Raw genomic sequence first — 16764 nt, 5'->3', positions numbered from 1 at the left:
ATCAGCTGATGGATGGGTGGACAGAGAGACAGGAGGGTAGCTGATGGCAGGCAGTCAGACAGGTCCATTATGAACAAGGGTTTCTATGAAATAGATTGAGTTCATCATGGAAAAAAAGTTGTGTGTCGTTGGCCGTTGAACAGAAAAGTGATAACCATCAGGCAGACTGTATCATACAGGTATGATATATAGCCATCAGACAGATGCTCCAGCCTTGTAATCAACTTATCATGAATGGATACAAGCAAGCATTGAAGAAGAGTACAGTGAAGGAACCAACAGGGGCAGCACACAGTCTGTCCAACTCATCTATAAACCATAGAGAACCTCCCATTATCTACTGTATCCATTTTAATATTTTACTATCCATACTGCAGTGCTCCTCTGCACTGCTGACTGTCAGTGGTTTTACCTCGTGATGGCACATGCATCTGTGTGTGATGATCCATTAGCAAGAGGGGATTAAAGCATTGAAGCAAATCACGTCTTAATTAACCCCCACTCATCAGTTTTCTCCCTTGTGTGTCCAGCAGCAGCCACAGTTTGATCGGCCTCAATCTGACTTTACCTCAGTCTCTTTTCATGATTTATTTGGTGCACAGGTACACTCTTAATCCTTTCAAATAGAGGAATTCACAGCACAGCAGGCACACATACTCTCTGTTGTAGTTCTGTGTGATAGCTGCAATGGGAAGTGCTGTATAGAAAGGATTTATATAAATCATGTTTTTATCCTGGTGGCTGAGGTGGAACAAACTCAAAGGGTTCGTACAAGGTTTCAGCTCAGACTTTGGGGAGAAATCCAGCTGTAAGTTACAGCAGCAGCCTACTGGGCTCAGAGCACATCACATTTTTTTTCTCTTTCAATGTCAGTGTCAAGCCTTTCCGTCTTAACATGCTCTGAGCCAATCATTCATTTCAAACCACACTGCCAATAACACCACAAGGCCACATGCTGAAATATAAATTGTTTATATTTGATAAAATATAATCATAAACATTTTACATACATACAATGTATATATGTGATGTCATTGGTGTATAGACCAAATCACTGTCACGTCGCGCTTACAACGAAAGTCACTTCCGGGTAAAAACTGGCAGCCGTTTTGAATTGCAGAGATACGTTGACTCTGAAAACTTGTTTATTTCTGTTGTAGCTGTCACATATTAAGACACTAAATGTGGAGATCCAACTTATTTGATATTTCTGTTGTGCTTATTGTATGAACTGTGTTGCTTTGCTAACGTCTCTGATAAACCATCTACCAGCACTGAAGCTATACAATGTACTGCTGTGGATGGGGCCCACGCAAAACATATTTTAGCCACCTTAAAAAAAAATCAGTATCAGGTTAAATGTACACTGTATTTGAAAATTTGTTCCACTTTACCTTATTCAATAGCTGATCGAGGCAGCAGAAGACCTGACTCTGCTGTTCTGTGGAGTAAATCGACCATTTTTTTCAGTGGAGTCTGGTGTTTTTGATATAACAGCTTCAAATCTCTGTCTGTACGGGCTGTCTTACTGCAAGGTAATGTGGTGAAAAATTTCTAAATACAGCGTATACTTAACTACTTAGGTGGTTTAAACTCAATTAAGGCAGAGTTTGCTCAGTGTGGTTTGATTATATGTACTTGATGCAGTGCTTTTCTACCCGGAAGTTCTTGGAAATAAATACTGTGATTTGGTCTATACTGTGACAGAACTTAGCGTGTTATGAAAACACCACAGTGTTACATGACACTGGTATTCTTTAACATTGATTGAAAAACAGTAGCTTTTTGGTTTTCCTTTGGTTTCACAGATCCTGTAAATGCCTGAAGAAATATCACATTAATCAGTAACTGAAATTCACTCAAATCCTTCTATGGATTCTGTCGTAACTGATAACTGTTTCATTTTACATGATAGTAATATATATCTTGCATCTGGTGGAAGTAACAGTCTACACTCCTCTTATCAATGCTGCAGTGTTTAGGCAACAAATACGTTTGCCACGATATGAACTCAGGGAAGGGATTAGCACATTCAGTGTATGTGCACTAATCTGTCCGATTGCCCTTGAGAAGAAAATGCTACTGGGAGCCCAAATGTTAAATCCATTGAGGGAACCATTCTGAGCCTCTACTGAGCGAGACAATATAAAGATACCCATCTGGTGATAAGAGCATATAGAATACAGAAATAATGCTCAATACAATGATGGTATGCGGGGTGCAGGAGATAAGACACATACAGCTTTCAATATGGCTTTTTACAACAATATAAGATAACTGAAATAGAAGAATGCATGTATACCCACGTGGAGTGAAGGTCACAGAACAATGAAGCTTAAAGCTTGCAGTTTTAGAAAAGTCGATCGGCAGCATGGACATGTTTATAAATGTCATTTTGACCGATCCCAGAAATATTTGACACATATTACAGCACCAGCAGAAAAGCATTTATGAATGCTTAGAGTGTGCATCCATGAAATGCATAATCCCAAGATAGAGGGACAACATTTCTGTTGTTTTCATATGTGCACATTCATACACATACAAACTACATTCAAATCACAATGCATAAACACAAATACAAACATAGCAGGGAGTGCTTCTCCTTTTAAATTTTGATTGATTCTCCTTTGGCCTGTAATCCGTATAATGGTAGTAATACATGATAACAATAAACAATTGATTAGAAAAAAAAATTAAATGAAGTGAAAAACCTAATCCATTGACATTTTGGGAAATACACATATTTGCTTTCTTGCTGTAAGTTAGAGAAGACGATTTATACCACGTCATGCCTGTGCAGCAAACTTTTGCTTTAATACAATGATTGATGATCAAAACCTAGAAACCTCATATAATATCAAAGCAGGGGTAAAATGTAACATAATACTTTGCCACTATTATATTTAGATGGATCTTATGCATTGTCAGATCATGATAACACAATTCTGAATATTACCAAAATTTTCTCTCACATATTTTCTTCTTCCTGACCCTGAAAATAACACTAAACTACACTGAGAGGCAGCTCTGCTACCGTAACAAATGTTATTCTATAGCTGAGGCATACTGGCAGCCAAAGGAGAAGGCTGTTTGAATGATTAACCCCCCCACTGCAGTGTGTAAAAAGTGTAACACGATTTTTACTGAAGTGAAACTAAAAACAGAGAAATGTTGATTAGCTAAAGGACTCAAACTGACTTTAGAAAGGTGACAGGCAGACCTAATAAGCAGGTACAGTAGCTTTTTTATACTTAATTAAGTCATACCTAAGGGAAAGTAGAACGACAGCTGCCCTGACTACTGATCAGCCGCTCGATCTGATTTGTTTCACCCTGCAGTGCTTTTGTGAGAGGAAACCAACGAGAAACAGGTGATAAATTCACAGCTCGCCTTTAGAGGCTATTTTTTAAAGTAAGTGTTTTGATTATGAGCAGAACTTCTACATAACATGTCTGTGAATATTTTTGCAAGCTGGAATAGATTAATAAGGTTTTAATGTTTCTGTAATGGCAGGCATTTCATAACCTGTCCTCTGTTAAATGGGGCATTTCTGGGTGAATGAAGATCCTTCAAAGATTGTCCCTCCAGAAATTACTAAACATGGTATGAAAGGGAAACAAAATACCCTAATCAAAGGGACGCTGATCGAGCAAGGGGAAGGGTATGATTTTTCTATTGGTTGAACGAGGAAGGGGGGTAGTTTGACTTTCTGGGACGGGCAGGGAATGTTTTAAAACTGTGGATTTATATTTTAGTTTAGCCTTCCTGTTATAGAAATAGCTCACTCATCAGTTATGTAGCTCGGGCACTGTGTAGGTAATACAATAGTCAGTGACAGATATTATCTTATACACAAGCTGCAACATTTTCTGATCTATTTGGTTTACATTATTTGTAGGAGACATGGTGAGCTTTGCAGCAACATGTTATTTATCAAAAGAACATTACAAAAAAAAAAAAATAGAGTGGCGCTACAAATTTGTCAATTTCCAGTTTCACTTCTAATGTCCATATTGTTGAATGAAGTATAGTTCCATAAATATGAAACTGTTTTGGGTGCACAAATTGAATTGGTACCAATTCAGTATTGTTCAATATTCCTCTGAGATATTGGGGTTGGATGTTGTCATTTTTTTCTTTCAAAAGAAAAGTCCAAAAAATACAGTAATTATGTCAGGGATTGCCTTGTGCTTTGAAAAAGTAAAACATAAGATTTAGCTCCTCCCTACACCAGTAATTTTGATGTAGTCCCTAAAGGTAAAATTTCTTTTAGCACTAAACCAGTTCTTAGTTGATTAAATTTCATTTTCAAATATTTTTTTTCTTGCTTAGGAGGGGAAAAAAAAAAAAAATCTAAATGTGTTCAATAAAAGATAGAGTTATCAATGGTGTCATTCTTTCACTGTTTCTGTCTCAAAAAACAAAAGCAAAAAGAAGCAGATGATGATCAGCAGATGATGGGATACTAAAAACAAGTAACAGTGACATATAACAGAAATTACATTTCCAAAAATATTCAGTAATACTGTTATGTTACATATTTTGATCAGAGGTCTGACGTGTTCTTTGGTGTCTAGAAAATAATGTTGACTGAAATGCAGTACACGGAAGCATAGCCATATTTTAAAAAGATTTTCATATACTTTGTGGAGGACCTGCGTTGCTTGTCAATTAAACCTCACAACAGAGTTGTTAAGATTGATGTCCAATGTAGTTATCATTACTTGATGTATGTTCTCTGGCCTTGGCCTGGTGCTGAATGCCCACGGCAGAAATCAATTTTGGCTGCACAGACACACAAGCAAGGATACCACACCCACATACACACAGAGCCACACACACACACACACACACACACACACACGCATCATGACAACAGTCCTGTGAGGTGTAGAGTGTAAAGTGGGAGACTCATCAGTCAGGCAGTGGATTCCAGTGCAGGGCTACCGTGCAGAACTGGTTGCTTCAGCTGCCAGTGCAACAGCACAGATCTGCTATAAGTGAGCTGCCAACATGAGTAATGTTTCCCTCTTACAGTTTCCATGTCCATGACACTTTAGGATCAAGGTAATGTTCAACAGAGAACAAATACATATTATAAAAATGTTAAAACTGCACTAAAATATTGCCTTATTTTAATAAAATGTTAAAAGCAAAGGTGTTTTGTTGTCAGTGCTTCACTTAGAATGCTAAGTAGTTTGCTTAATTGCACTTGAGGATACAAATAGTTTGGGTCTGCATGATCTTCATATAACAGAATAGTTTGAATCAAGGCTAAAGACTAAAAATCTATTTTGACTTCGATTTTCTCTGTGTCCAAATAAATTTGCAGCTGACTTGAAAAACCTTAAATGACCAGACTTGTTAAAATTCACACAAGAGCCCTGTTTTTTAGGTTGGCCAAAGCAACAGCCATGGTCAGCCTAGCTTGACCCGTGTGTCTTGATTGTAAAGAACGACCTGCAGCAGGATGGCCACGTCGATTAGGATCTGGACTGAACCGCAAACCCAGAACTGAGCCGGGCTTTCGTTCATCACAAAGTAGGTGGTTTTGAAGACGTCGCCGGCCGTCCATAGCAGCACCATCTTCACACTGAAGCAATGGAGACACAGCGAGACAAGGTAAGAGTGTGTGGACGGAGAGAATAAAAGAGTTTTCTCTAAAAGGAATAATTTTGGAAATAACAATTAGTACAAAGAATGGAAACAGGGGAAACAGCCTGGCCAAAGTTAACAAGCAATGCCTACCAGCACCTCTAAAACTCACTGATTAACACTTTATATCTTGTTTGTTTAAATGTGTGTGTTAAAATCACAATGCATCATTCATAGACTTCAGTTTTCTGTATGCATTTTTTAAAATGAGCTTGTGTACAATAAAGAAAGTAAAAAAAAAAAAATGAAAAAAAAAAGCCAGTTAGCTTGTCTCGATAGTTTTAATGTCTGAGGCTAAGAGACGGAAGAGGACAGTGAACAGGAAGTGAGGAAGACAAAGACAGAGACTCACTGAGCAAGAAGCTGTGCTAAAGTAAATATTGGACAGGCTTTTACACGCTACAACAGTAGGCTACAAGTCTGATGATGAGATGGTTCTGTTGCTGTGATGATGGACACAAACACACACACACACACACACACACACACACACACACACACGCACACACACACACACAAATGAGAAACAGCAAGGAGGCAGTAAAAAAGAAAAAAAATCAATGAAGTGGGTGAAGTTTGGCCTAAGTTACCAATTGATCACACCAAGATGGAGCGAGTGAAGGAAAAAGAAAGACACACAAAGATTGCCTGTCTGAGAGACATACAGGCTGAGAGGAAAGACCTTGAAGAAGACACTAGTCATCCACCATGCCAGCGGCCTGATGCCAACATAACACCCTGAAGAAGCCTCTGAAACTTTATCACTGCTTCTTGCACTCCTCCACTTGTCAATTATCTTTTCCTGTGCTACCATTCGTCACTCGCGCTGTCCCCCACCATCCACCTCTATACTTTTTGTTGCCATTTCGATGTAGTTACTGTCACGTTTTTTTTTTAACTCTTACCCTTCATAGTCTCTGCCCTTTCTCCTACCCCACATCATCTCTGCTCCCTCATCTATTCTAGCTCTCTAGATAACAAAGTCCCCTATGAATGAATGTAATATGAGTTTATTCTTTTTTATTAGCGCTGACTGGGCCTGGGGACAGAGCAGGACCATCAGTCATCAATGAGACATACTATAGGGTCATAGAGGGGGCAGGGAGAACAGAAAAGAGAGAGATGGAGACAGAGAGCCCTGCAGAGGACAGCATTTATCTAGCATGCAGTGAGAGAGACGGGGCAAAGACAACAAAACCACCGGAGAGAAAGAGAGGGGCCTCTGAGAATGGGGAAGGGACCTCTGTGAGATAGATATGGATGATGAGTGCAAAAGGGGGAAGAGGCAGCCTAATGACTGTGGGGACGGCTGTCCTGCACTATCCTTGAGCTATCCTTGCAGAGTCATGTCAAACTCCCAACTCTCCCCCGGGCTCCCTCCAGGCCCCCATGAGGAACCGAAACCTTTGCGGCAAACAATTCTGCCCTGGCATGGAAACGAGGACATTTTTATTCAACATAAATTTAAATCTAGACACTGCATGTGGTACTGAAATGTGATTAACAACCCAGACTGACACACGCTGCAAACTCGGCTGTGCTGGAGAGCTACAGGATGCATAATGATGGAAGCTGAACTCGCAGCTGTTACAATACATGGGACAGTCAAGCTGCACATCTGGACAATTTTAGATGTAAAAGTTAAAATTTGAATTACCACAAAGGAGAAATTTAAGTTTCATTTTCATTTATTTTGGTTCTGATGATGATAGTAGTGGTCATTTCATTAGTTCAATATCTGTGCAGAGTGGGCAGTAGTTTGTTTTTTGTTTACATTCCAGTGGAGGCACATACAGCTAACCATCTGTCATTAGCTTAGTCCCAAATTTGATTTGAGCCCTCCATACATTACTTTGTGACTTTGTAGCACCATGAATTGAACATCATTTTCAACCACTATCTGCCCGTCTTAAGGTCTAATTTACCAAAGATATTGTGCTAGTGATATTAAAGTGCAAACACGTACCCAGCGTGCATTTTGTAAGATTGGAATTTTCCATGTGGCAAAGTATAAATGCTGCCCTTGAACCAAAAGGAACAGTAAGAGGGAGACAACTAGAGACCATCACTCCTGTTGCAGTCCAGCTTTCCAAAACTTAAATCAAATGTAGGAACAGAAAAAAACTTTCCACTTTGGAAAAAAACGGAAGAATGAGCACAATGGTTGTCATTATCAGTATTATTATATTTGTATTTCCTTAAACAAAATGTGAAGAAAAACACTACGTAACTTTTGAAAGAAGAAACAACTTATTCTTACTCTTACAAATAAAAAGTTGAATTGATGAGCAAGAAAATGTAACCTTGATCTGTGTTCTCAGAGGTTTTTCCGTCACACCTTGCCTGGTTGAACACAGCAGGTTACAGAGGCTTATGTTAGCTCATATTTATAAACTTATAATGCTGTATAAAAGACAAGACTGAGTCAGTATGACCGATATACTTGTTTTATTTATTTATTTTTATTCCCCTTTATCCTGTAATTGTCACTTGCAAATTAGTTGTTTAAATGTGAAATATAGGTAAAACTTACTGCACTTGACTTGTGCCTACAGGGGCCTTTGTATAGCATAGGCTACCCCTGCTTAAAATTGATTTATTTCAATCCACAGTTTGAGCACATTTTCCCTGGAAAAAAAATAAATCCAACAGCACAAAGTCAATCTGCCTCTGTCAATACACAGCTCCCTGCTTCTTCCCTCATTGGTTCTCCCAACTCCAATTTAACCACCACAGGCGTTAGTAAGAATCAGGCTATTTCTACCTCTCCCAAAGGCTGACCAAGGAGCGCTTGTTTAGAGCACATCTGAGTGTCACTGATGTATTGTGCTCCCCTAACAATTTAAACCTTCAGGGTAAACACTCTGGGGTTTGATTGAACTGCTCTAAAAATAAGTGTGCTAAAGAATTTAAAATTGTCATGGTTTTACTTTTCTCTCTCTCTCTCTAAGCTGCCAGTATCTCTCGGGGGAAATACATGCTTTTTGTTCCACTGAAGTTTTTTGTTTTTTTTTCAAAGGGTACCCTGCACTGAACTTCAGATTTCTTGTTTCATCTTTCTCCTCATATTTTCCTTTCACTTTACCACTTTCTTCTTTTCTCCATTTTCGCTCTCAACTGTCATCTTTGCTTTTATTGCCTTGAATATCATTGCTTTTGCTCTGCTCTTTTCTTCTCTATAAAAAAGAATGAAGTTGGTGATTGTCATCAGCTTCTTCTGCAAATTATGATAAAGTTGAATAATAAAGCTGCAATTTACAGCACAATAAGGAAGCAAGGAACAAATCCTCTAAAAATCAACTCATGAAGAGGCAATATTACATTAAAAATGACGGAATAAAAATAGCACTGTCATTTCTGATTTGTGGACTGTGAAAGCGAGATGTTTTTCTCTTATCGTGGTACAAGTGCTCAGGGCCACTTGTAAAATTTTCTCTTACCTAAGACAAAAGCAAAAATAAGAAAACATTGGTGAATCCCCAATATCAATAGGTAATCATTAAATAGGAACAAATCCTGGATATGAGCAAAAATAAGAGAACATTTTTTCTTGTCCACAGAATCCACGTCATACTGTTAAATCATGATGAAACTAGTGAGCTACATCCCTCGGGGGATGTAGGACAATGTGTCTGACTCATGTAAACTATACAAATGTTGTTGTGTTAGCTCCCACAAAAAGGAGAAAATAAGTAATAATATAGATGAGCGTAACATGAAACCAACTAATCTGTAATGTGAGGAAGAATATTGCATTTTTCTGAAAAAATTGTCAGCGACAGTAAGGCCGACTAATGTTTGCTTAAAAAGTAACTTTAGTTTGTCACTAAAGTGAGGCAGTGAGGTATCCTACATGTTAAATTTAGGTTAACTTTGAAAAATCTTTGAAAAGCTTTGAAAAATCAGTGCAGAACTTTATGGCACTGTTTTATGGCTGCACAAGAAAGTAGAGCCACTTTCCCCATTGGAAATAATGGCTTTTTTCTGTGTGATGTCCAATTCTTGCTTTTAGTGTGAAAGCCCTGTTTAAGCTTGATTTCTTGAAAGAGTGATAGTCCTGATGCTGGTTGATCTATTTTTCACTTTTGAACAAAACTCTTCCTGTAAAAGAAGTTCAGTGAATGTTTCCATTTCTATCAAAAGCCAAATAAATCTTACTAGCAGAAAACGTAGACACAGTGCACAAAGCTGGTTAAGTCTGCAAATCAGAGAATAATAGTGGAGAGAAAGACAAATAAAAAAAGAGAAATTTTGCATCTACAAATACTAGGGGAGATTTTGAATTCAGTGGAGGCATTTTTCTATAATAAATAACACACCTTTAACATTTCACAATTTACTTTTTGTTATTTATTAATTTTTTAAATGTTGCCTCATGCAGCAACATTATCTTATGTGACTTTAATATTTTCTGGTAATTTTCTGTTAGAATAAATCATATCATGCACCAAATACCTTTGATGTCTAACAGAGGGAGGTTGATGTGAGATTATTTCCCTAATAGACTGTTTTTGGTTTGTTGTAGATAGTTTGCATATGAGCACACTGGTCAGTAACTTTACTATTGCTTCTCATGTCCTAAATTCTCTACCAACTGACCTTTAACCCTTTGAAACCTGGGGAGATATCACTTTTCTACCTTAAGAAGCGTTTCACAAGCATTTAACCATTTGAACCCTGAGCAAATGGGTTTGAATTATTTTAAAAACATGAAAAAAAGGCAATCAGCAATTTGGCATGAAATGTGAAATGAAAATTAAAAAGTGACAAGAAAATGACCTTCAAATGATCTTGTATAAAAAGGAGAGTCATTTTACAATTATCAAATAACTAGGGGAAAAAATATCAAGCAAATCAAGCTCATTTGCCCAGTTTTCAAAGGGTTAACTGCATTGTGCATGAGACTTGCAAAATTAATTTTGTTGCAGGCCTGTTTGTAAAATGACAATAAATATCTAGTATTTTTCAGCCCAAAAATGTGAGAATCCAATCATAAAATTAAATCAAAATGTATATGATAATCTAAATTTGATTATTTGATATCAATATGTTTTTTTTTTTTATGTTTCTCAAACTTAAAACGTATGTTTCTTCGCCCTGGACAAACAATTTGTGGACTGTGCAAACAAAATTGTTTTTTTCTCATCTTGGTAAGAGTGCTCTTGACCCAAAAACTCTTAAGAACAAAAATAGGACAAAATTGGTGCAACTCAGAAACTAAAAGGCACTTACAAAATACGATAAATTTGTGGATAGAAAGAAAAAAAGTCTTATTTTGTTTGCATATTGCATCCTGCATGAGGCCCATTCCTCGGCCCCTCTCTGCAGCACTCCAACCTTCATTTATTCTCCATCCTCCTCTCAGCTTCTGTCTTTCTCTGCTAACCTTTCTGCTTCTGACTAACCTTCCCTCCCCTCCTTCACCCTCCCTCACTCTCCCAAGTTCTCCGCTCCCCCTTTCGGCTAATTTCTTTGCTCAAGAGACGCAAACATCATTAACGAGGATGAGTCATTAACAATGTAATTAAGGAGGGCGGGTCATCTGTACAAAAGCAGTCTCTGCAGCAGTGCAGCAGAATGGAAACAAAATGCCCGTTTGAGGTCGTTCATCTCTGGCAGGAGCACACACATACAGTACACACACACACACACACACACACACACACACACACACACACACATTTCCCACATTTCACAGAGTCTGTTTGTGATGCTAGTCTCATGTAGCTCCATCTGACAGACATATCACTAATCGTGGGTCTTGTGGCTGAGTTGACGGGTGATGAAAGACACACAGAACAAACAACTGAACTAAGTCTGGAGTGAGGCTTTGAGTGTCTTCTGGGAGAAGGAGTTATTATGCCATTGATTCACAATATTGACTGACTGACTACCTCACACCCACATACACGCACACACACACATACATCAAACAGCATATATGTGCCAGGTTGCTTTAACGTGTAAAAAAAGAAAAGAAAAAAGAAGAAATAAACTCATTTAAATGCAGAGAAAACTAAAATGCAAATGAAGAGATTGCTCATTTGCTTCATGTTCTCAACAAAGCAAGCACACACACATGCACACAGTGACGCACACACATGCACTCACGGCAACTCAATGCTGCTCAGCCTGGACAAGTCTCTCATTGATTACTACTGACCTGACACCCTCATCTGAGCAAGTGGCAAGAGATGAGAGAGAGAAAAGGGTGAAACGGTGAACTGCAGACTTCAGGGATGGAAAGAGATAGAGGGGAGTGAGGAGATGGATGAGGGAGGATGGAAGTAAAAGGAAAATGATTAGCGATGGATGACAATGTAACTGGGCAGGAGGGACGATAAATCTAGAAGAGGGGTGAGGAACGAAACCACCCTGAGAGTTAGAGAGTGACAGGACAGGAGAGAGCTATGGAGGAAGCAAGGAGGGGGGGTCTGATTGCGTGGTGTGATGGCTGTGCCGTATGTGGGCCAGGCAGTAATTGCGCTGTGTATATGTGCTGTCAGGCCAGCTATTAGCTCCTCTAAGCGGCTGGAGTGGACAAGTGGAACACCACTACAGGAAACAGGGCTGAGTGACATTTAGAAAGAGAGACAGAGGCAGTAGAGAAAAGAGAGAGAAAGAATTAAAAGGACATGAGCGCGGTGTGTGCAATTTAGTGATTTCACGGCCCAAATATCTGCAAAGTTGCCTGATGCATCTTTAAATGTCACTTTGCAAAACAGCATGTTAAGGCATGTTTAGGCAAGTCTAAAACCATCATCCTGTTCCTTCACACCCTTACTTTTTGCCGATTTAGATAAAAGATGATTTTGGATTCTGTATTATCAACAATTATTGGATATGCAGTAAATCATGCTGTAGAACAGAGCTGGGTTGATTTACAGATCTGCTGGTCTGATGTACGGGCTTAAACCGGTTTGACTCATGAAAACTGGCTGAACCAACATTTGTCATTATGTCACATTCTGGCAATTTTAAAGAATCCTGAGTCACAGCACTGAATTCAACTCAAACCTCATTAGTAATGAACAATACAACAGTGTTATTATTATAATGTAATGTTTGTAAACTTACTAGTGGAGCAACTAGTGTCATGTAGGTTGTATGTGATTTACTGCACAGGGTTGGCAACATGAAAGAGATAAAATTTCAGCAGAGGTGGAGAGGGAAAAGCTGTGTTTGTTTACTTTTTTGAGAGCAGACATTGCAGAGTTAGTGCATTAAAAAGAATAAAAATGTACCATATGATAACATTTTCAATTCAAAGCCAATGAAAGAGCTGTTCATGCTGGCTGCAGGTGCTTTGGTGAGCTGAACTTTCTTCAAATGCTGTGTTAATATTTATATCTGATACTCCCTTTGAAAGCGCCACAGTGGACATGGAACAGCTGAAGAAGAGTCTGGAGGGTTTAATAGGAAGATCGAATCATTCATAGTGATGAAAGAGTTAGCTGATTAATAAGACAGAAAATAAATACTGGGCAGTTCCAATCATCAAATATTTTTAGAGCAAAGCTTCCACATGACCAAACCAAGAGGTCACAGTTGTGCTGCTTTTGTCTAAAATGTTAGTTGTGCCCAGCAGCCTTGGAGATCATTGTCACTCTATCAGCTGGTTGGTCGGTCCACAATAATTTACCCAACCTTTGTCAGCGACAGTATTTGCCCTTGGAGGCTGAAATATGGCATAAAAGTCAAGTGTGTGTGTGTGACGGTATGTATTCATTCATGTTGATGCCATTTGGCTACATGTGGTGTTGGGAGGATGGAGGATAGGAAGTGGGAGTGACGTAAAAACATTTGAAACTTACAAATCAATTCACAGACCTCCACAAGATTTTGTGAAGAAAAAAAAATTGGCAGGTGATAACTGTTCATGCAGACTGGCAAAGACGCAAAGACGCATAACTTGTAAACAGATTTACTTGTGACTGGATCACACACACACACATGCAGACACATGCACACACACACCATTTTGCAATGCTCCCTTTTGCAACCCATGAACTAGTTGTTATAGGTAGACATCAATGTACTAAAGACAAGTGTTGAGATTGTGTGTGTGTGTCTGTAAATGTGTGTGTGCGTGGTTGCTGCTTTTGCTATTTCAGAAACATCCATTTTGTAACTTTGAGTAACGAAAAAAAAATGTATCTTTTAAGATGGCAGGCATTTGTCATTTACAGACATAACACCTGATTAATTAAAAATACTAAATTAATCAATAGCTAGAGTAACAATAAGTTTCATACCTACACAATATGCAGTTTTGCAGGGGAGCATTGGTCACACCCATAGATCTTTTTTGTATTCAAGTTCCCAATGTTTCTAAAGTAACCCAATAGCTTAGTCTGGATTACAGGGATGCCTGTAAAATGGTGCACAAAACAACAAGCAGATTTCCTTTAAATTCATTGGTGTAGCCAAAAAAACACTTGAAACAACAGGGATTAGAAGGTTAACACGATCTTTGTTCTTGCAGCTGATTGATTTATTGCAACAGGTGAACTTCCATTACAACAGGTACTCAATTAGGTTTATTCATTCCTCACACCCAACACCACTAGATTTTTCTCCATTACTTCTCTCCCTCTTTTAACCTGCTTCTATATCTTCATCCTCAGCCCTCCTTCCCTTCTCTGCCTCTACTCCTGTCAACTACTGTCACATTATCTTCTTGTCCCAGCCTCCTCTGCTGCCTTTCACCTTGTTCCCTGCCCAAGGGACCACTGGATGGATGGATGGATGGATGGATACTGGAATGAAGGAAAAGGCCAACAGGCAAGAAAGATTGCTGAAAGCTTCTTGCAGGCAGAGAAGGCTGCTATCACGTTTCTGCACCCCTGCCGATAACTGGGTATGTAAATTTTATTCGTGTAGTTCAGAGAGCAAATGTGAAAGTAACTGTGCAGTAAGTTATATAACTATCATGCAACATAAACAAAACCAATGTGGAAAGTGAAACCACTGGGAAGAACCAATTTTTCATTCAAGGCTGAGACCCATCGGGTGCACTGGTTTGCTGCCCTAACACTAACACTTACTCTGTAATAACAGGGTTCGGGGTATGTAAATTTTTCTGCATTTTGCGATGATTTTCTCATGGCTTAGACCATAACTGTGATCAAAAGTATTTCACTGGACATATTTTTCCAGTACTTTTGTTGAGATAAGTAGGCAGCTGATCACAAATTAAACCGAGTGGAAGCTTAAGGCTTTAAATGGGGAATCACACTTTGTATGTGAGACTTTAAGAGTCTCCAGAGGGGGTTAGAAAATCCTCGCAATTGCTTGATAATACTAATACACAACTCTATGGAAAAAGACACACTGGAGCAGCATGAGATCATGTTTAAAGCTTCAAAGAGCTTCAATCACCTCTTCCATCTGATTCTCAGTGCGACTGAGTGCATTGGTATGATGTGTGTGTCCACTCCTGCTTATACTTGTATACACATGTGTGCGCCCACACATCAGCGCGTGTGTGAGGTGATTTAGCAGCAGGGCTGTAGCTCCCCTCGAGGGGGGCAGATAGAGAGATGAAAATCAAAGGACCCAACGAGCGAGAAGCCGAGCTGCTCTTAACCCACTAACTATGAATTATGCATGTTGATCGATCGCACACAGGCAAACAACGAAGAGTTCCCAACCCGCCGGAAAGAGATGGATTCTACTTCACTAAATGAAGCAGAGGGGAGGTGAGGAATAGGAGTATGAAACTGAGTTTGCTAAGGGATATTTTAGGTACTTTTTCGGAGAATGTAAACAAGTCAGAATAGATGAGTTGGCCTGCTGGTGATGGCCATTTCAGCATATTCCTGACATGTATCATTTTATTTAATCTGAGACAACATTTTTGTACTTTTGTTTTGATTTTAAATAAAGTTGTGAATGGTTATAGACTGAATTGCAATGTTTAATCAAAGTAACTTCTGAGCAGAAAACCGCCACGTCACATACAAAATCGGATGGCACTGAGCAAAATCTGCCGTCATTCATTAGTTTTAAGACACCTAAAAAAATCAGTATCAGTTTAAGTGTACACTATATTTAATATATTTTCACCGTTTTATCTTGCTGCAAGACAGCCTCTCACAGACAGGGATAGGGAAGTCCTGTTTTGCATCCCCCCTTCTGCTCTCATAAATACTGAATAGTAGATTTGGTTTATCAAAGACATTAGCAAAGCAATACAGCTCGTAAAATAAGCGCAACAGAAAAGTCACATGTTTCGGACCCCCGTATTTAACGCTGTATCTTTACATGTTACCTTGACAACTGAAAATGAGAACAGAAATAAACAAGTTTGCCGAATTCACATATTTCTGCACTTCAAAACAGTTGCCAGTTATCTACCCAGAAGTGACTACTGTTGTTAGCGGGACATCACAATGATTCAGTCTAGAGATCACAAAATAAAGCATATTCTGCACAGCTACACAACCTTATAAAAGCAATTTTAATAAGTTAATATAAACTTATGATACACTTCAATTCCTGGCTGGAACATTTTAAACTTCTCCTCAGTGATTAATGTAAGGCAAATACTATATCACAGACAACAGTGTTACTTATGGAAACTGTGCAGGTGATTCCGATAAACAAATTGCCAAAATGTTCCCATGATATGTAATCGATAAAATGTAATTTATATGAAGAATCACTGGTGAAGCAATTCCCATAAAAAGAGTGATAAAACATAAATATACAGATGGGATTTCTCTTATACTAATCAGCTAAAAAGAAAATGCTGTACAGACATATTTGCATGCAGAGGAAGACCAAAAAGGTTTCATAAATTTATGACAGTCCCAATGTTTCTATTGATTTACATTTTTGAGATTCACTACCTGAATAGTTCAAGACAAGACAATGCTTCAAGACTACAGTACCCTTAGTTGTGCATGCTTCTTTTTTATCTCCCTTAGGTAAAGGTATAGAAAAGTTTTCATCTGCATCTTAATCTTGATCTAAATTAAGTAATGTCATGGAATGCATGTGCCAGATCCATTAACGAAAATTCATTCTAGTGCCAGGGGTTCATGAGAAAATGTTCAAAAATACTGATTAATTCCTAGAAAAATATATCAGAAGTGCAACAAT

General features: G+C 38.6%; 1 protein-coding gene across 3 annotated transcripts in view; it reads right to left on the bottom strand.

The window, feature by feature from the left end:
* Nucleotides 1-956: 956 nt before the first annotated feature.
* si:dkey-246g23.2 (solute carrier family 66 member 2) overlaps nt 957-16764 on the bottom strand; it is a 60246-nt gene continuing 44438 nt past the window's right edge. For all 3 annotated transcript variants that reach the window (XM_042496841.1, XM_042496840.1, XM_042496839.1), the window contains exon 5: nt 957-5596. In XM_042496841.1, the coding sequence (XP_042352775.1) occupies nt 5422-5596 (175 nt within the window). In that variant the 3' untranslated portion in view covers nt 957-5421. The remainder of the gene's footprint in view (nt 5597-16764) is intronic.

Source organism: Plectropomus leopardus, chromosome 11 (genome assembly GCF_008729295.1).
Source record: "Plectropomus leopardus isolate mb chromosome 11, YSFRI_Pleo_2.0, whole genome shotgun sequence".
Lineage (NCBI taxonomy): Eukaryota > Metazoa > Chordata > Actinopteri > Perciformes > Serranidae > Plectropomus > Plectropomus leopardus.
Note: the sequence above shows the minus strand (reverse complement) of the source record. Positions and strands in the feature narration are given on the sequence as shown.